The sequence below is a fragment of the Panthera leo genome, chromosome C1, assembly GCF_018350215.1.
Source record: "Panthera leo isolate Ple1 chromosome C1, P.leo_Ple1_pat1.1, whole genome shotgun sequence".
Lineage (NCBI taxonomy): Eukaryota > Metazoa > Chordata > Mammalia > Carnivora > Felidae > Panthera > Panthera leo.
In genome coordinates, this window is record NC_056686.1 from 195,644,245 (window position 1) to 195,665,741 (window position 21,497).

Genomic DNA, 21,497 nt, shown 5'->3' on the forward strand with positions numbered 1-21,497 from the left:
AAATGTAAATGTATGTGGATATCATTGCTACAGCATGTTGTTATCCCTGTGCTAGGAAATGAATATACACTGAACAATTAAACCCTAACAGAGATCCCTACATATCCACATGGAGTTGCATTTTTAATTAAACGCTTGAGCCTCAGTTCCCAAGTGTCCAGAAATTAAAACTGCAGTATCATTCTCTACTGATTTGGAAGGGTTAATATCATGTCTTCATTTGTGCGAAAAACAGAAGTGGACCACTAAGAAAAAGTGACTCACACTTTCCCTTAGAAGTTTTCCAGGAAGATAGGCAGCAGGTCGGTATTATAACTGATAAAAGAAAAGAAGAAGAAGGAGAAGGAGAAGGAGAAGGAGAAGGAGAAGGAGAAGGAGAAGAAGAAGAAGAAGAAGAAGAAGAAGAAGAAGAAGAAGAAGAAGAAGAAGAAAATCTTCCTTCATTTCAAAATTGATAACTCACTGCAAGAGGTCTTAGGTGATTTAAGTAAGGTAAAGTGGGATGAGAATATGAATCTTTTGGTTGCTAGTGAGATTAGTCTTTACTAAATAAAATCAAATTCATCTGTCAACAAAGAAGTGATAAAGAACACAGCTTATATAGATGTGGCAAAGATCAACTAAAAATCTTAATACTTTTTTAAATTTTTTTTAACGTTTTATTTATTTTTGAGAGAGACAGAGACAGAGTGCGAGCGGTGGAGGGGCAGAGAGAGAGGAAGTCACAGATCTGAAGCAGGGTCCAGGCTCTGGGCTGTCAGCACAGAGACCCATGTGGAGCTCAAACTCATGAACTGTGAGATCATGACCTGAGCCGAAGTCAGACGCATTTAACCGACGGAGCCACCCAGGCACCCCAAAACTTCATACTTTTAAATACTATAGGGGGAAATGGGAAGGGTACTAACATCTCTTTTTTGCTCATCTCTATTATAGGTTGCTTGCATGCATTTTTTTCCCATTCAATTCTCATTTTCAGATGAGGAAACTGATGGACAGCACTTAGATGTTTTGACATTTCCCTTATCATATGTAGTGCTAGTATGAAATTTTAAAGGTATCAGGTTTCAAAGTTCAGATTCTTTCTACTTTTTCAAGCTGTTGGGACAAGAAGAAAGTATGTTCGAAATGTTTTCATATTCTAGAACATACCTTCTCATCTAGAACATACAGACTAGATTTGAATTGTGATAATAAATCCACATTCTTAAGCAAAAGTTATACTTCTGAATCAAGTATCTTTCAATCATTTTATTTCTGAGCTCCATTTTTGTTACTTTGCCCTCCCCAAAACTATTTCTGACTTTATGCTGAAATGTAGAGTATGTCTTGGATACAAGAAAAGGCACTTAATTCTCTGTGATTGTCTTACATTTTCTCATCGGTGAAATGCTAATCAGAGAACTATAAATGCAACAGAGTTGGCTCTTAACTTACGCAAACATTATAGACATGTATGGATTTTCAACTGTTTGCCCTTTGTATCTCACTGATTTTAATGCATTTTTTTCAAAGGACTTTTCTACAGGACAAACTAGGTGGCTTAAGTGGTCATTTGCAATTATAATTAGATATATTTTTCAGAAAGAAAACCATTTTGGAGCCTGACATTTTGTATTTATCTATACATGTTTAGAAACACACTACAGTTTTGGAACTTTTCTTTCTATTAATTTGAGGATTACATATTATTGTTTATTTCTTCTTTAAAAATCTAGGATTTTGTGATTCAGAAGGAAAATGTTTTATGTCTTCTCCGGTATTGAAAATCTCTTAGCCATATTTTTATGGATTAAAATGTAAATGAACTGAAAACTTACATTAAGTCTTTCCCTGATTAAATTTAAATCAGACATCAAAACTGACATGAGTTGGCTCAACAAATACTATTAAGTTTCAAGTATTTTTCAATACTTTACATTTAGTAATCAACCAATTCTAATGTAAGAAGTCACTGTGCATAGTCATACATATTAAATACATAAAACAATTGAATAACAATTTAAATTATGCAGGTGATCTTCAATGAAATCACAAAGGAGTTGATAACCTATATTGTGTCCTCTGATGTATTTATTTTACAAAGATGATATTTAGATTTTCTTAATTTTTAAGAGGCACTTGAACCAAGACACTAATTCTTGATTCACCCCTTTCCCCTGAGCACCACAGGCCTGAATTTGAAGCATGATACAATTTTAATTGCAAAGATTTATCATTATGACATGTAATTTCTAACTACATGAAATGACAATGTAATGCATAGGTGTGAAATTCAGCCACACATTCACTATGTGAAAAGTGACAGCAATAACATAGGCTGCTTCCCTGCTTCATTTCATTTTTCTACCTATGCTATATAAAAGATATATCTATAGATATGCCAAGTCCTGCTTCATTATCTTTTCCATATTTTCCTTTCAAAACGTACTAAACCATTTTCTTTAAACAACACTATAAAGCTCACGTCACATTTCATAGCTTTTTGTAGATAATTGGTGAATTTGGATTACAATTGAGTTACACATGAACTCCAGAATTTATTATTTCATTTTCTTCCCATTAATAAACGCAAATGCATATGTAAGCACCTAGAGATTGCCATATATATATATATATATATATATACACACACACATATATATGGATATATATGTGTGTGTGTATATATATATATATACACATATATATACACACACGCATATATATATGGATATATATGCGTGTGTATATATATATGTGTGTGTATATATATATATATATATATATATATTTAAATCTTTTAAATTGCTATCTCCCTCTAGTACCTTGAATAAAATCATACTTTTGGAATAATATGGTAGAAAGATCACTAGACTAAGACAAGGACAAAATGCTTATCTTGACACAACACACAACTTCTACAGCTAAATCAAAACAAAGTAAAGCATACCCCAAATACAGTTATTTGTCTGCTATTTTTAATTTTAGTATTAATAAAGGAAAGGTCATGAAGTCAATTCCCAATTAGGGCATTTAATTTAATTCTGCTACTACACTCTCTCATTTTAGTTTCTCATATCTATAGGAGTAAACACAAATAGCCTAACAAGATACTTTTCAATATTATAATAATTCAACCTACTTATGCAACATGAATCTCTTCTATAATCATTTAACTTTTTAGGTAAAGTATCTATACTAAATAAAGTCTCATTAAGAAATAAAAAGGTAAGACTACGTTGAAGAAGTGATACCTGGATCATATGAGTCATTTTTAGATTCTCAGCTAATTAACACATAGCAGAAGATGAAAAAGTTCAGCTTCATGTGATCTTTCTCCTTTTCATAATCTCTATAACATGGTGATACAAGGAAAATTTGGAATTCTACTACCTGGTTTCAACTCTGAACTCCATAAATCACTGTGTACTCTGTGGCATATTGTCCATTATTTTCAAACTGCAGTTATCTATTTTCAAAATGGAAATAACCACAATGACCTATTAATTGGTAATTTGTAAATAATTGACTTCTACATAATAAATTCATATTAATTATGGATATTATTATTATTATTAACAGCACATATATCTTGGGCTCTACTAAGCCATATATTTTTTTTTTTAGTTTGTGTTCTAGATTTATTATGCTAAAAGGGACAGGTAAAGTCTTCAAAACAAAAGAATTCTGATAATACATGTAGTTAAAAGCTGGAATTTATAATAAGATTTTTCATGGGACATCACCAGATATATAATATATACAATATAAAATAACCCCTCCAAATATTAGAGTGTTTACAGAATTGGGGAACATTAAAACTAAAATATATTCTTTGTCAACAGTTGCCAGAATATACCCATTAAATGTCATTAAAAATATAATTAAAATTTGAAATCCCTTTATTTCATAGTAGATTGAAAGTCAAAAGTGCTTTTTCTGATATCAGCTTTGTACAACATTACTGATACACAAAACCAAACCTCTATTTTGCATCTCAGAGCAAATGAAATTGAGTAATTTGAATGGTCTTAGAAGAAAGGAAAATGTTATGGTTTACCATTTCTCTTCACTTTCCTCTGTAAATATTCCTCAAAATTGTCATGGTTGTTATGATTCAATAACCAAAACAATTTGACTTAGCCTATAAGAAAATTATAGTTAAAAATAGAAAATATATTTCCCAAAATGGGTAACAAATATAAGGGTAAGGGGAGAAAAAATATTATGAGAGCTATAATGAGAATAGCATTGTATTGTACTTCCAGGTAGACTAGTAAAGAAGTTACAACTGAAAACCCTCTTTAACTTCTGATATCCTATAACCATCCTAAGTTCCAGTTGATGTGTATTACTAAGAGAACAAAGTTTAAGGAAAATTCCTAGAATAAGCATTTTATTTTTTGCCGTTGAACTATATTCTCATCTTTTTTGCCAATGGAGTCAATAAATCAAGTAACTCACAAGAGCAACAGAAAAAAAACATAATTCAAATTTCCAGGTTAGTAACATTTATTAGATCAAAAGGTGTTGAGCCATGGAAATTTATATTTATCTATTCCCGGATAGATACAGATAAATGGAAAATTCCATTCATCATTTATGAAATGTTGGCCATTTCTATTATAACTTGTTTGATATACTTTCACAGTAAACAGTTTTACCATCAGAAGAGCAGCTATGTTGCTATAATTGTAGGAAATGAAGAGGTTTGTTATACCTCTATCTCTTTACATATTATTGTATATTATCAATTCTATTTTTTTAATGTTTATTTATTTTGAGAGAAGAAGGCACAGAGTGAGAGGGAGAGACAGAATCCCAAGCAGGCTCCATGCTGTCAGCATGAAGCCTGACCCAGGGCTCAATCCCATGAACCATAAGATCATGACCTGAGCGAAAACCAAGAGTCAGATGCTTAACCAACTGAGCCACCAAGGAGCTCCTGTATATTATCAATTCTACAATGCATTTTTCATATTTAATATCTCTAACTCCTGATTCATCATAAAATCTTTTACATTTAAGTTGAGCTTTCACTTTTTCTCTTGTTAGTGTGGCCTGCAAACAATGACCAATAAATATTTCTTATAATTGATGGTGACTTAGATTTGATGAAATATGGCAGACCTCTATTTGATAAAATATTTTATATAAGAATTTTTGTGACTTATTTGTTATTAAATAAATACTATGTTATGAATATAAACTTTCAATATGGAATAGAGACTCCTAAATATATGGGCATTGTTTATGCCAAAAAGAATCCTCAACAGAATTTTCAATATAGTTTCTCTGCTAAAAAATTATTTTAATCTCCTAATTCTTATTTCTTTCAATAAAGTCATTTAAGAAATTGACATTGGGACCTACTTATAACTAGATAATTAAACTGTGGAAACTGAAGATGAGAGTAAAAATCTCATGTTTTGAAAGTCACATTTCTGACAAACAGAAAATCTTTTATAATAACTAGAGCTTAACGCACATTAAGAAACAGCTCATGCTATCCAGAACCCAGCTTACTCAAATATAAAATCTGGTCAGGTCCCAAATCATAAATGACACATTTTGTATCTCACAATTTGATTATATAAGCCTAACATGCTTTCAATGATTGTAAAAATAGGCCATGCCTATTAATCTTACCAAAAGCATACTTCTCAAATAATAATAAATATCACTTATTGCAGGAACTGCACTCAATGCTATTTTTATAATTTATAATTTAACTTTCACAACCATCTTACAAACAGAGGGCTCCCATTATACTCATTTAAAGATGCGGAAACTGAGGTTTAGAAAGCTGAATAAGAGGATTTGAAGGGAAGGGGTCTCAATTCAGATCCTATGCTTTGATTCTCCACGATTCTGCTTGTAAATATCCTTACCTACTGCACTGGGTTCAGTAAAAGATGCTGTCCCTTTAGTGCTACGCTGTTTAATATCATCACCACTAGCCACATGTGGCTATTTAAATTAAAATGAATTAAAAGTAAATAAAAGAAGAAATTCATTTCTTCCATTGTACTAGCCACATTCAAGTTCTTAGTAGCCAGACATATGTGGCTACTGGCTACTCAGTTGTGCAGACATATTGATTGTTTCCATCATCACAGAGAGTTCTATAGGACAAGTGATGTTTTTCAAGGTAAAACAGATTAAAATGGAGGCTCTTGACCCCATGGAAATGCTTGCCTATAAATAATATAAGAATTGGGGAAAATGCTTTCCCAATGTTTTCACCTTGCAGTTGGTAGGTAAATATTTGTCAGAAATATAATATTTACTGAGAGAAGACAGGTATGTAGATATAATTTAGAATAACTCCTATCTCAGCACAATGTCTTGAATTTACAAGTGGAGAAAAACAAAGCTAACAAATATTTGAATTGGAGTAAATTTTCCAAAAGAATCCTTAACTTTTTACCAGTAAAATTGAGTCTATTAATAAATGTGAGTTATGACTAAATATATAATAACCTTGATTTTTAAAAAGCCATAGTTGAGGGGTGCCTGGGTGACTCAGTCAGTTGAATGCCCAACTCTTGGTTTAAGCTCGGGTCATGATATTGCAGTTTGTGAGTTTGAGCCATGTGTCAGGCTCCACACATCAGTGCAGGTCCTGCTTGGGATTCTCTCTCTCCCTCTCTCTCTGCCCCTCCCCTGATTTTGCTCTCTCTCTCTCTCTCTCTCTCTCTCTCTCTTAAAATAAGTAAACAAAAAAAATTTTTAATTAAAAAACTTTTAAAAAATAAAAATCGAGGCACCTGGGTGGCTCAGTCAGTTAAGCATCTGACTTGGGCTCAGGTCATGATCTTGTGGTTCATGGGTTCAAGCCCCATGTTGGGCTCTGTGCTGACAGCTGAGAGCCTGGAGCCTGCTTCAGATTCTGTGTCTCCCTCTCTCTGCCCCTCTTCCACTCACGCTCTGTCTCTCTCTCAAAAATAATAAACTTAAAAAAACAAAAAATAAAAATTCATAGTTGAATGGCAGTAGCTATAAAATTAGTTAATAGATCTGATATTTGTAAATCAAATCCAGTATATACAATAGTGTCATTTTGTGTGTTTGTTTGTTTTATTGTCAACTTACCACCATTTTTCACACATACATTCATGATGTATTCAAATATTATACAAGTAAAGTCAGAAAGTTCTTTCTAAAATACAATCTTAAGGCCTCCTGTTTAAATTTTGAATTATGTATGCTTTTGGCCAATTTAATATTTCACTGAGTATAGTCTAACCTGGAGAAACTATCCTAAACATTTCTTAGGAATGACACAATGTAAGGAGATGGAAAATAAATCTAAAGTCTAGAACAAGGAGCCTTTATTAGCCACAAGACTTTAGGTCTAGTTTCTCAGATGTAAAATTACAATGAAGATACTTCCCAGGTCAGCATGAAGAAGCTGTGTGTGAATCAATTTCTCCATATTATATTTTATATACCCATGTCTATCTATCACTATAGATAGATGATAGATAAATAGATAGACAATAATTTACCAATTCTTTACAGATGAGTGTCTGCAGTACCAACAAAGATAATGTCCTGGGATGAGGGTAAGGAGGTAGATATTCTAATGTCTTTACTGCTTTCCTTGGAGTGAAATCATGGACATATAGTGATCACTAGCCAATTTCCCTTATTGCATTTGGGACCCTGAGGAGCAAAGATTCTCCTCTATATTATAAATGTTATAAGCAAACAAGCACATTTTCCCAACTAATGAACTTTAATAAAGGAGTTTTTCGACTTCATATGTTTGTTTGTTTTTTTTTCCCCTAGAATATGTATGCTTTCTCTCTTAGGAAAGGAAATCTTAAGATTTTCATGTATCTTAGGGACAACAAAGAATGATGATTGAGGTTTAAAGTCTCAAGGAGAGAATTTTCCTGAAAGACTTCCATAATGTTAGGTTTCTTCCAATATTTTTCCTACAAATGCTATATTTAGCATTTCCTACAAATGCTAAAAAGAATGTAGGTCAGAGAATAGGACCACTTCAGGATCCCTGAACGGGACATTAATCGACGAGGTTGCTTATGACCTGAGCAGATTATCTTGATACTCATGACTGAAAACATGTGAGTTAGAGGAGAAGGAATGGTTCCATTCCCTGGAAATCCCACCATCTCATGCCTTATTTCTCTAGTACGAATATTCTCTCTGGTGAGTGGTACCACAGGAGAAGGAATTCCCATTTTACTTTCATTCAATTCCACAAATTCACTCATCAGTTATCTGAAGCCAAGAATGGGTCCTAGAAATTTGCTGGAATGGCCCCTCTAACTTATCTCATATTTAAAACATTTACTTTCAAATATGTTTCTGTTTTGCCTATACACTGAAATATATCATTATGGTTTCCCTTCTTCCAGTTAATGCACATTGTCTGACATGACAGGCAAGCAGTCTTCTTTAAAAGTATGGAAGATTAGAGTATCATTTTTAGAAATTGCAGACCTGATCTAAAAATTGATGCCTTCATAAGAATGTGCCACTCCTCACTGATACCATCTGTCTCCAAGATTTTCACTATAGGTTAGTTTTGATCAAATTATTTTCCAAGTAATTTATCTTTAGGCCAGTAGTACTCTTGGAATTGTTTTTGTCTTCAGATATTCACTATATGCTGAGTAGTTCTTCTTATGTAAATATTAGCAGTACCTTTGTCAAACACTGTATTTAACAATAACCCCTGAACTAGGCTGGTTGAACTCATTTAAACATTACTAAGACCTTTCACAGAACAGTTGAAGAATGCTTAGCAACTCTAATGTCAGAAAATGAACTCAGAATGGATATGTCTCTTGTCTAGGTCAAGGCAAATGTCAGGGCCAATGAAGGGTGAAATGTGATGATGGAGATTTGAAATGAAGAGCTGGGGTAACAGGTGCTTGGCGTGAGCGCTGAAAGACAGGAGAGAAGTGCTATGAAGTACCGAAGACAGGGATCATACGGAGAGTAGACAAAGAAAAGCCTCAGGCTTCTCCCCTGCCAGAAAAATAGATCTTATACACAAAGTAGCTTCAAAGTGGTATCTGAAGAGACATTGAAATTTGGAGCATCTTTTTGTCTAAACAGTTCGCTTTTCAAAGCCCCATCGAAGCAAGAGAAACCTATCTGAATATGCAGAAACTGGTACATTTGTTTTGTCAGTGTGTTGACACAAAGAAAAGCTAAAAACAAAACAATGCAGAGAAAGAAAACGAAGGTTTTCTAAGCCTACTCTATGTGAAAGGTACTGTGTTTGACAAGCTCTCAGCTTTAATTCTTTAATGTCTATAAAAACATTGTGAGGTAGAATTTTCTTCTCAATTTTAAAGATGAAGAATCTAGGCCTCAGAAGAGACACTCAGTTTGTAAGTTCTGATCTAACATTTGAACAGGTCTTTTTTAAATTGCACTCCCATTTGAGATACATGGAGCCAATTGCAGATGGCCTGTCCATTTCAAAGTCAGGTTATTTATTTGACCACCACTGAATAATGCTGAAAGGGTTTAAGAGACATAAATGTTGTTACATCAGATGTATCTCCTGAACTAAGCATTTCATTTTGTTTTCACTCTACCAGAACTCAGTAAACTTAATATGTCTTTCCATTATTATTGTGGGCTCCCTAAAAAAAACAACTTAAGCATTTTATTTTTTGTTTAAAATGTTTGTTGACATATCAAATAATAATCTAATCAAGATTATGCAGTACACACTTAACCAAACAATTAGAATAGCCATAAAATAGTAAAGGTACTAATACATGAATGTGTAGGTCTGAAAATATATAGAGTACTTGGCTAATATTTGGGAAACATAAATTGTATGTTGATATCCCCTCAAGTTTCATCTACTCAAAATAGATATTCTCATAATTCATAAAACGAGAATTCAAATATTCAAGGTGAAATTTGATGAGAAAAATGCACTTTTTTTATGTATTAAATTTGTACCTGGGTCATCATTGCATAAATAGAATATGAGCAGTAGTATAGATATGAACGTAGGTATTTCTCAAAAACTCCTTCATATCTACAATAGCACATAGAGATAAAAACTGTATAATATTATCCAGATTAAGTAATTTTATAAAATTCTAAAAAGGAGAATATAATAGCATTTTTTATGCCCCATATAATAAAATAATCTTTAAATTTTGGCCAGACAGGTAACTAAATAAGTAGAAGCTCATAGAATTAAAGTTGTAAATATATTTTATGTTTGAATATATTAGATAGTTTGAATTCAGAATAAGAATATTTGGTTAAGAAGGATACGATAAAAAAAATCAGCAGAACATCATTGTGGGAATGATTAATAAAATCCACACAGCCATATGCAAGTGACCTTAACAAAGGAAATAATGAAATCTCTCCAGTTTTGTGCTCCTCTGATTCAGTACTGTCGTTCCCAATGGCCTCAAGATGATCACATGCCTGAAGGACACATTGACAGAAATATGGTCTCGCCCCTGATCAGAAATGATGACCCAGCATAATAGGGCACCTAGAGACTGCCAAGACAGTTCGTCATTCCCTTTTAGATTGTGTGGCATATCCTTAGCGTAGAGAATCTGACTCTTCTCCACTCTCCTGGACCTAACTGATAACGGATCAGGGAAATGTGAGCAGTAGCAGTCAAACAAATTTTCTTCTTTATCCAGAAAATATGTTTAAGTGTGTTTCTTGTCTTTGGGTACAACCAAAATGAAAGTATCTAAGTAAGATCTATAGTCATGTTTATAGTCCAAAGAATAGCTTTTGGCAAACATCAAGCTAATTAATAAGAATGTGTAAGGTCAAAGTTAATTTATGTATGTGTTAAGTGGCATCCAACCATTAACCCTTATATATGACAGTCCTCATGTTAACTGAATATCCATTTTACACAAAGATAGTTTGAAGGAGACAACTGTAATAAATAATAAAGGTGTATTATTCCAAGGTCAACACTGCAAAAAGATTTCAGGAGAAACAAAAATTATATATATATATATATATACACACATATATATATACACACACACACACACACACATACATATGTATATATATGTATATATACATATGTATATACATATACATACATATGTATATACATATACATACATACATATATACATATACATACATACGTATATATACATATACAAAAGCTTTGAAATCTTAACCTCAAAATTCTTTGTCACAACACTGCATACTTCCTATTCCCACAACTAGTATTTGTTATTTATCTTGTTGAAAGTGCTTAAAAAGAAAATTCACCATGATTATTATTGTCCCTGTAACAGTTTACCATTATGCAAAGTTGCCAAATGGCAATACAGAAGAAAATTTATTCCCAGCATCTTCCTCTCTCTGAGCTCTTTCATACCCATGTTTCCATCCAGGTTCCTAGTATGTTCTTTCCATTCTCACCACAACCAAAGGAGTATTTTCCAACATTAAAGCACAGACTTATCTGTTCTCTGTCCCATTCTCTAGGGGATGATAAGTAAATTAAAATTATTTAGAAAGTAAGTGTAAAGAGGTTAACTAGACATTATACTACCATCTCTTGGTAACATACATTTAATTAGAACAGTGTTTCTCCAACTTTTGTGGTCATTAGAATCATTGAAAAGATGCTTAAAACACATATTGATGGGCTCCACCACAAGACTTTCTGATGCATTAGGTCTCAGGTAAGGCCCAAAAATGTGCATTTGTAATTGTACCCAGGTGATGCTGAGGAGCAGTTGGTGCTTTAAGAACTGAGTTAAAATTTTAGAGGCACATGGGTGGCTCAGTCAGTTAAGCGTCCAACTTCAGCTCAAGCCATGATTTCAAGGATCATGAGTTTGACCTCTGCATCAGGCTCTGTGCTGACAGCTCAGAACCTGAAGCCTGCTTTGGATTCTGTGTCTCCTCTCTTTGCCCCTCCCCCGCTCACCTACTGTCTTTCTTTCTCAAAAATAAACAGTGTAAACAAACAAAAAAGACTGGGATAAAATTTTAATTCAGTAGGGCAATTAAATAATGAGATATCTGACTAATCAGCATGTTCTCTATTTACCTTCATATTACATAAGATAAGCCTAAAATTAAGGCCAGCCCTCTAGCCCTACACTTAATATAACACTTAAATTGTTTTTAATTTTTGTCAGCTTGCTTTGTATAGCATATAAACAAATAAGATAAAACAAATACCTTTCCAAAACACAAAACAATCTTATCTGAAGTCAACTGCAATGTTTGCTGGTTACCTAGAACACTTAGCTCTTTAAGATACTGCTAAAGAGCACATTTCTTCCCCAATTCCTGTTTATATGAACAGTTAGGTGTCTTCAATCCTTCCTCATATATTCTTACACAAACAGAATCATGCTTACTGAGTGACTTCTGATTTTCAAAATTGGAGTTACACTATTGACCCAATTACATACAGTAAGATCAGTGATTCTAGACTGATGTTCAAATGTAATTCTCAGCCACCTAATAAATATATAATATGCCTGGAATATTTCCAAATTGTCTAAATTTTCCACCATTTATTATATTGAACTTTTCTTCATATTCAAAAAGAAATGAATAATAACTCTTGAACAAATACATTATTTTTTTTCCTAAACAATCAACTCATTCTCTTAGCCACTTATTATTTACTCATTTCTGCTAATGCACACACCAAAAGTATTATAAGACTTTACGGCAGAATAGGGAATAATGTTCTTGAAATAACAGTGTTGTGTTTTGGTATGACATAAACTAACTGTCATAATCATAAGCAATCACAGTGTGAGCTCAATAAATAAAGTATGTTTAAGTGTGGCATAATTTTGATTGAATAACTTAAAACACATTTTAGTAGTACTAATGTTAAATTAATAATAAGTAGGAGAGCTCCTTATTTCTTTTTAAGTTTATTTATTTTGAGAGAGTGAGTGAGCATGAACGGGGGAGGGGCAGAGAGGGAGGGAGAGAGAGAATCCCAAGCCGGCTCTGCGCTGTCAGCACAGAGTCCCACGCAGGGCTTGAACTCAGAAACTGTGAGATCATGACTTGAGCTGAAACCAAGAGTCAGGCACTTAACCAACTGAGCTAACCAGGCATCCCAAGGAGAAAGCTCTTTAAAGACTGATTTTCTGTATGCAAAGATTGTTCCAATAGAACATATTATAGAATAACATAATTCATGTACTATAAAATGTTTAAAATATTTTCATTTCTTTCTTTAATGTAAATAGAGGAAAAATCATTTAATAAACTATAATTCTTCCTATGAAAGTTTTAACCAGATCATATTATTTTTAGATTCCTACTTTAATCATTTTTTCTCTATCCATTGCATTTCTAAAATTCTTCTTCCTATCATTATTTCCATGCAAGTAGCAATTTAGCCAAAAACTCTGCTCTTCAGTAAGAAAACTATATTTGAAAGGAAAGAATAAAAAAGTAAAATGTTAATGAAGGATTCTATAAATTCTGAATAATTTGCATTTACCATTATGTCATCAATTCTATAGCAATCATGATCAAAATAAGTTATATAATCAGTCTTCCTTTCTTCATCCAAAATATCCAAATTTAGTTCACATGTTTGGCCAACTATGAAGCTATTTCTAACTTAAAATTATATATTTATAACCACTGTCAATGAACAAAACAAATAATTTTAGTAACCTGAAAATATCAATCTTATTTTTATTTAGTATTTGAAGGCAATTTTAATTTAAATATCTTAATATCAAGAAACATTACCACTGAGTGGCCTCAAAAACACATAAAATCATTACATATTTTGATGAAAAATATATATGATATTAGTTTAGGTTAAATTCATAGTTTAAACTCCTTTATCCCACTATGAAATGATAGTTACTAATTAGCACTACTTGTTTATAGGCACGAATAGCAAAATTCATGATTAGAAACCTTGTTCCAAACATCCTACCATAGCCTTTGTGAACTATGAACTACATAGACTGAAAAGATATCTGCAGGATTGTGAGAACCAGCTTACAAAATAAATTCCTACAAAGTGTTTTTTCTGTTTTGTTTTGTTTGTTTTTTGGAGCAGGATGATAATTTTAGGTTGTTAACAATTACCTTTTTCCTGTCTTGGGCTGGGGGTAAATAACTGATGAAATTTAAGCATTCTAAGAAACAATTTCTAATGGCATTTAGTGAGTTACTGAATAAGATAAGTCAAAATTAAATTAATAAATTAGCTATGTTTTCCAAAAATTAAGGGATTGTGCAAAAAAACTAGAAGAGTGGAGATAGATATAAAGGCTGTATATTTACTGAGCTCCAACGAGAGTGAGGGTTATGGTGTTATTTATTACAGAGATTTGATGATATGGTCCACTGTTCACCTGAGACCACCAAACATAGCATTCTTAAACCTGCTTCCTATCTCAGTTTTCAGTCACTGAGCATTTCCTTAGTATGTACTTCTGTTCAGCTGAGATACAGTATTATGGTATCCTTCAGACTGCACTTACAATACCTGTAAATAAAAGCAAGGGCATCACAAGGCATTATTTCCCATAAAATGAGTAAGTAGTAGATATTTAAGTCCTTTATAGTGTTCCTGAATATAACACATACTACAGTAACCATACACACATATGTGCATGCCTATTGCATTATATTGATAATGAAAGCATATTTGAAATTTTGTATATTTTCCTTACCTGTCAAGTTCTTTAGTCCAAGTTCTTGAAGTCCAAAGTTCCCATCTTTTCTGTAGTTTAAAAATACTGCCAAGGCATATCGATCCTCATAAAGTTTTGTTCCACGGATAATGCGTAAATTCTCCAGAGGCAGGTAGCGAAACTGATTAAGAGCCACTAACACGTAGCCTGTAACTTCTCGAATAGACTGAAAAGACACAAACAATTCCTTTTGTTAAAAAATTAGAGATTATTTGTCAGTATGTTTATGTTGTCATTTAGATTAAAATGAGTTATTCAATTCTACTTTTTAGTTTTTAATTTAATACACTAATTTCCACATTATATCGTAAATAATTACTTGGATAATATAAGATCACAGATCGCAGAGGCTTAGAAAAGTCCAAAGTGTGTTTACAGTAAAATAATGGATATTTTTGATGAGACATTCTTCCTACCTAGAATTTGAATATAATTTAAGGAATAAATATCTCATTCTTTGAAAGACTAAAGTTCGGTAAGAATACTTAGCCATCAACCTAACTTTTTATAAAAAAAAAAAAAAAGCATATTAATGAGCTTATCACAAATAAAACAAAGCTGCATTAGTTTGTAGACTACGGGACAGATTTTAAACCTTATTGGTGCTTAATGCTATAGTTATCAAATATACATCTCTGGGAAACCCATATATGAAAAATACGTTTTAAAGACTGATAATGGTCTCTAATTTAATTACAACTACAATTTTTATTTTTATTGTCTACTGTTTAATATAATATAAGCTAATGACTGGAAGGATTGTAACACCTTTTTAAAGCAAAAAATGTCACAAAATACAGCCTTCAGGCTTCATCTAAAGTTACAGTTTTTCAGTAAAATAAACAAGATCATGACAGTTATGAACATATGCAATAAGATTTAAAAAAATAAATATACAAAAGTGGTAAAATGTTTGAAGATGTTATTTTAAAAAATAACTTTATTTCTTTTAAGAGAGAGAGAGCAATCAAGGGAGGGGCAGGGGGAGAGAGAGAGAATCCCAAGCAGGCTCTGAGCTGTCATGACATAGCCCAATGTGGGGTTCAAACTAACGAACCATGAGATCATGACCCGAGATGAAACCAAGAGCTGGATGCTTGACCAACTGAGCCACCTAGGCACTCCTGTTTGATGTTATTTTAATATCAATTTCATGTCAGTTTAGACCTCTTATCTTATCTATCCTCTCTCATTCCCTTGGTGACTTTATCTACTTTCAAGTTGGATGATCTCCAAACTTTTGCCTCTAACCTGTCTGCTAAACTCCAGACTCAAATCTAACTTCATACCCCACATCTTCACCTGAATGCCTCATAGACTTCCTAGATACACCTATCCAAATCTGAACACCCATCTTCCTTGCTTCCATCCTCCAGCAGTCTTTCTCATTTCAGTCAATCCATCCTTCCTATTATTTAGGCCAAAGTCTTGGGGTCATTCTTGACTCCCCTCTCACACACCAAATGCAATCTATCCTATTTGTTGTACCTTTAAAATGATCAGAGGTTCAACCACTTCTTATGTCAGCCACTGTTTTCATCTCAGCCATGATTGTTCCTTATCAAGATTACTGCAATAGGTCTCCCTGTCTCTATTTTTTATCCCTTATCATGCATTCTCAATTAAGGCTGGACCTGATCATTTTTTTAATGTTTATTATTGAGAGACAGAGAGACACAGAGCATGAGCAGGGGAGGGGTAAAGATAGGGGAGACGCAGAATCTGAAGTAGGCTTCAGGCTCTGAGCTGTCAGCACAGAGCCTGACACGGGGCTCAAACTCACGAACTGTGAGATCATGACCTGAGCTGAAGTCGGTCGCCTAACCAACTGAGCCACCCAGGCGCCCCTGACCTGATCATTTTTTAAACACAAATCAAATCATGACACTTCAATTCTTAAAAACCTGAACCATCTCCCAAGTCACTCAAAGTAACAGACAAAATTCTTTCAATGATGAGTCAAAATCTATCTTTTCTTCACAGTGTAGCAACAACTAGACACATCTGGTTATCAAACAATTGCAGCGTAGCTGGTATTAATTGAGAAGTGTGGTAAGTATAAAATGTACTCTTGGTTTCAAAGATTACAGGTTGAAATGATAACATTTGAGATAAATTGAGTTATATAAAATGCATTGTTAAAGTTCATTTTAACCTTCCTTTTTATGTTTTTATTATGGCTACACAAAAATTTAAAATTATACCTTTATGGCTATCATTATAGTTCTGATGCACAGTGCAGCACCATATGATCTGGTCATCATTTCTTTTCATAACTTCTTTTTTTTTTTTAACTCTCTACCTTGCTCAGACCATTCCAGTTTTGCTGGTCTCCATGTTCTTATAACATGCCAAGTGTGGTCCTACTTCAAGGTGCTCACTATAACCTTAAAGGCCTGAGTTTCTCTCCCTTTTGTTATCTTCTTGGTTAATTTCCTCAATGCCTTCAAGTTTTTGTTTTTTTTTCCCTCTCAAATTTCACCTTCTCAACTGAAGCCAATGCTGACTGACCTACTTAACATGACAACTCTCCCACCTTTTCCTGCTCTAATTTTTATTGTCTCTACAGTACTTTTCATGTTCTAATGTACTATATAGTGCATACACTTACTACATTTAGTAATTTATAATCTATCTCTCCCTTTCTCAGAATATAAGCTCTGCAAGGGCAAGCACTTCAATTTGTTCACTCATGTCTCATGCGACCACAGTACAGACACATAGAGAGAAACCAATAAATATTTGCTGAGGACTCTGGCTCTTCTCTGGCCATACCCCACACCCTGCCCCCAACAGGCAAAGTCTACAGAGAAGTACCCATGTGGACCTGCGCTCCTTTCTTCTAGAGAAGACATGCTCCAGATTCTTGTGATCCCAGAAGTTCATCCCCAAATTGCCCTAAGCCCACATCAAGAGCCTGTGATATCATCTTTCCAGTTCTGTCTCCCAGTCAGCAGACTGTGAGATCAATGTGTATATACCTAGCAAGGATGGGTGGGCCAGGTGTAGATGTTTGAGGAAAGAATGCATGGATGCTGGGTGTGTGAGTTAAGTGTCCTTTCACTGTGTTCAAAGTCTCCTGTGATACTGGACAGAACTAGTTAAAGGAGGAGTGGCTGAAGGATGGAGTCTATCTCTCCCCATGCCATCATACTCCTGAAGAGTCCAAAAATTCTAACATTTCACCTGTCCATCCAAGTTATTATAAAGATATTTCTGTCAAAGTGGGAGGATAGGTCATATTTTAATAAAAATTATTTGATTTATGATAAATAATAACGACACAAAATGTGTAGGCCTTCATTTATACTCTCACCTCAGGTCCCACAATTGTTAGGAATGAACCTGCTACCACTGATTACCTAGAAAAGTAGACTCATAATGAAGCAAAGGTAGAGATGAAAGGGCAAGGAACCCATGAAACTATTCATGTCTGGCACTGGATTGGGAACCCTAAGCCACTCTTGCTCTCACATCCCTAGTACACTGAGCATTTTGGCTTAAAGAGATGAATGCTTGGGGAATAGAAAAAAAAGAGATGAAAAGTAAACAGTTGCATGCATTGTGTGCATACCACTTTTGTTTGAAGTTGCACTTGCCTGGGATAGTTTAGAGCTAGAGCCTTACAAATATTCCTTCAATCACTGTTCCAACGGTTGAACTTTTATCCCTTTGTGTTCTTAGAAGAGAGATCAAAAACATTTTCTAATACCATTTGGTCCAAAGAGTAAAATTGTTTCATTCATTATAAAAATACTTTATCCTTTAACTTGTATGTAATAATTATTAAGTGGTCTAAGTCACAATGATAGCACAAAGATAAACACTGGGGATGGAGGATGTAATGTCAATCTTTTGTCTAGAACATGTCATAGCATCGATCATTCTTCCTAACACATTCACCATTAGCTCCAACTTCCTTGGAAATTGAGTCTAGACTTTTAGTATAATGGTAAGAAATGTGGGCTGAACTGCCAAGCAAAGCTGGGCTCAAAACACTTCACACTTACTTGCCTTCAAACTTACTAAGTTGTTATTTTGCTAAAATTGTTTACCCTCACTGAGCCTCAGTTTCTTCATCTTGAAATAAAAGATAGAAATACCTCTATTACAAAGATTTTATAAGGATTAAGATGATATAAGAAAGTGTCTGGCAAATAGTGTTCAACAGATACTATCTATTACTAATATTATTATCTCTGATAATAGCCAAAACTATCTGTAGACAATCTTATATGAAAATAAAAATTATTATAGCATTATTACATAAGAACCATTGCTTTTAATCTATTTGTTATATAGCCTTTATATCGTGTTTATATCTTGCCTCTTCAATCTGTAATGTATTCCTAAATTACAGAACTGGTTCCTTAAGCTGTTTGTGTGTATGTTATATTATCACCTTTAATACAGACTCTGGCACTGAACAACATTCAATAATGGCTATTGAATGAAATGGAACTGAAAAGTAGAAAACAATGCTTAAGGTCTTTTTATATATTGTTTTCCATTGAAAATGATTTTACTAACTTTCTCCTAATAAAAAAACAATGTTTGAACAATATAATCATGACTTTTGCCCAAGGACCACAGTGGTAAGTAGAAATCATCAGAACGCCCCAGCAAAAATAAAATCCTGACTCTGGTTCTGGTTCAGTACATTTAGTTCCAGGAAACTGCCTATTTTGTCAACCGAAGAGTGAGTACCCACCTAAAGACATATCTCTCTCCTTGTGGTGGAAGTTTCTGCTGCCTAAAACTGATTGATTTCCATTGTCAATGTATGCTTCTACAGCTGCTTTGTTCAAGAAGTGAATATAACTGAAGATCATTAAAGGCTTAAATGCTTCAAAACTCTTCCAACCCAAGGGAGAATTTGTTCTGCTTAGGGCATTGGATGATGGAAACCACAAGAATGAAGAAGAAAAAGAAAAAAAATTTGGCCAACTTCCCATATTATCCTATTAACAATAAACCAAGAAAAAATACAGTTTGTTTTAAAGAACAGAAATTTATTACTGTTTCTCCCATAAGATATTTGAAGAAAAAAATGTGAAATCTGAAATAATAAAGTTCCCAGGATTTTCAATGGGTGTCATTCAATCAAAAATTAGAAGAGATAGGGCAGCTTCACTGTACTTTCCATTTACCTCCCGGTTCATTCAAGAAAAAAATAACTATTATGTTTCAATCTCTATTTCATTTCACAATTCCTATAACAACTGTTATTTTTTTATTTGACACAATTTCCTTTTTCTTTTATTTTAGTGGGTTTTAATTTAATCCTTAAAGAGAATAGTGAATAGCTCTTAAATGTTCCTTCATCTACATTAAGATTTAAGTGGTTGCAGAATACCTGAATGATTCCTCATGACTCCTGAAATTTTTTTAAAGTTTATTAACTTATTTTGAGAGAAAGAGAGAGAGACAGAGAGAGAGAGAGAGAGAACATGCAAGCAGGGAGGGGCAGAGAGACAGAGGGAGAGAGAGAATCCCAAGCAGGCTTCACATTGTCAGTGCGGAGCCAGATGCGGGGCTTGAACCCATGAACCACCAGATCATGACCTGCACCAAAATCAAGAGCAACTGAGCCACCCAGGTGCCCCATCATTCCTCAATATTTAGTCCGTGTTTAGGAACAGTGCTGTTCACATTAAAAGCATTAATATATCCTTGCCTATGTGTGTAACATTCTGTTTCTTAGATTTTTTTTCCTACTCAAGTTATGCATCAAATCCAAGTTAGCTATTTTTCTTTAATATAAGCATCCCTTTGAAAATAAACTCATTTATTTTTGTTAAGACCTTCTGTAGGAACTCAAAACAACTCTGAATTCTTATCCTCTTCTCCAGTGTCTTATGTACTTATACCCAATTAGATATAATACTAACAAATTCCATCAGTCAAGACATCCACAAATAAAACAGTGATTACTTATGATCAGTGGACTTGAAATTAAATCTATAATATCACAGAGAAGAGTGGGGAACAAAGAACTATGGGAAGAGGAGGAGGAAAGACCCCTCATCTGGTAATGACTGTAGAATTTATGTGTTCTCTGACAGTGACAAATGTAGTAGCAAATTGTAACCTCTCTATCACTAAGGCTTTCCATTAAGTTTCCCTAGGCAATTAATTTATGTCCCTGCCCCTTACAACAAGACTGGGAATTCTAAGGTAGGGAACATTCTTAACTACGACACAATATTAAAAAATTTGCTGAAAAATACTTAACAAGCAAATAGCAAACATGACGTATTCCTGCTGCATGTAGAGGTAAAGATGGACTCACCATATACTTCAGTCACATGTGAAATCTCCAGACGCAATGTCATATTTGGCTTTGGAGTCTTGTTTTCAGTTTTCCCCATTGCCTTAAAACTCCAATCATTATGCTACTCTGGCATGCAGGGACTCAAAGTCTGATTCAATTAGATACGGTAAAATAGAATAATGCGAAATGTCATGTACCTGACTGTGGTACAGTGGAATCCATGCTCATTTTACACAGCATGAAATAGTACTTGAGAGGCCAGGAGTCTGATCCAATTCTTCCCAGCAAAGCTGCTAACCCTCAGCCACTGCTAGGCAGACTTTTGGGTCCTAGTGCTATTACAATCCTTAACTTTGTAAGACTCTACCGGCCATTCATTCATCATCACTGGCCCCTTAAGCAGTTCACAACCCTAGCGGTGAATACCTTAATCCTACTGAAAAGAGGACAACTTAACTCACCTCTCCCAAAGTTATCATCTTTTACTTTGTCCTTTAATGTCTGTCTTAGCTGGCCATAAAGTTTTTAATAGGCCCTCT

The 21,497-nt window shown here is 33.8% G+C and overlaps 1 protein-coding gene across 1 annotated transcript in view; it reads right to left on the minus strand.

Moving 5' to 3' along the window:
• Positions 1-21,497, minus strand: part of ERBB4 (erb-b2 receptor tyrosine kinase 4) — a 712,433-nt gene that overhangs the window by 512,143 nt on the left and 178,793 nt on the right. Inside the window, exon 3 of the mRNA XM_042948704.1 lies at positions 14,664-14,850. Coding sequence (XP_042804638.1) covers positions 14,664-14,850 — 187 coding nt within the window. The remainder of the gene's footprint in view (positions 1-14,663; positions 14,851-21,497) is intronic.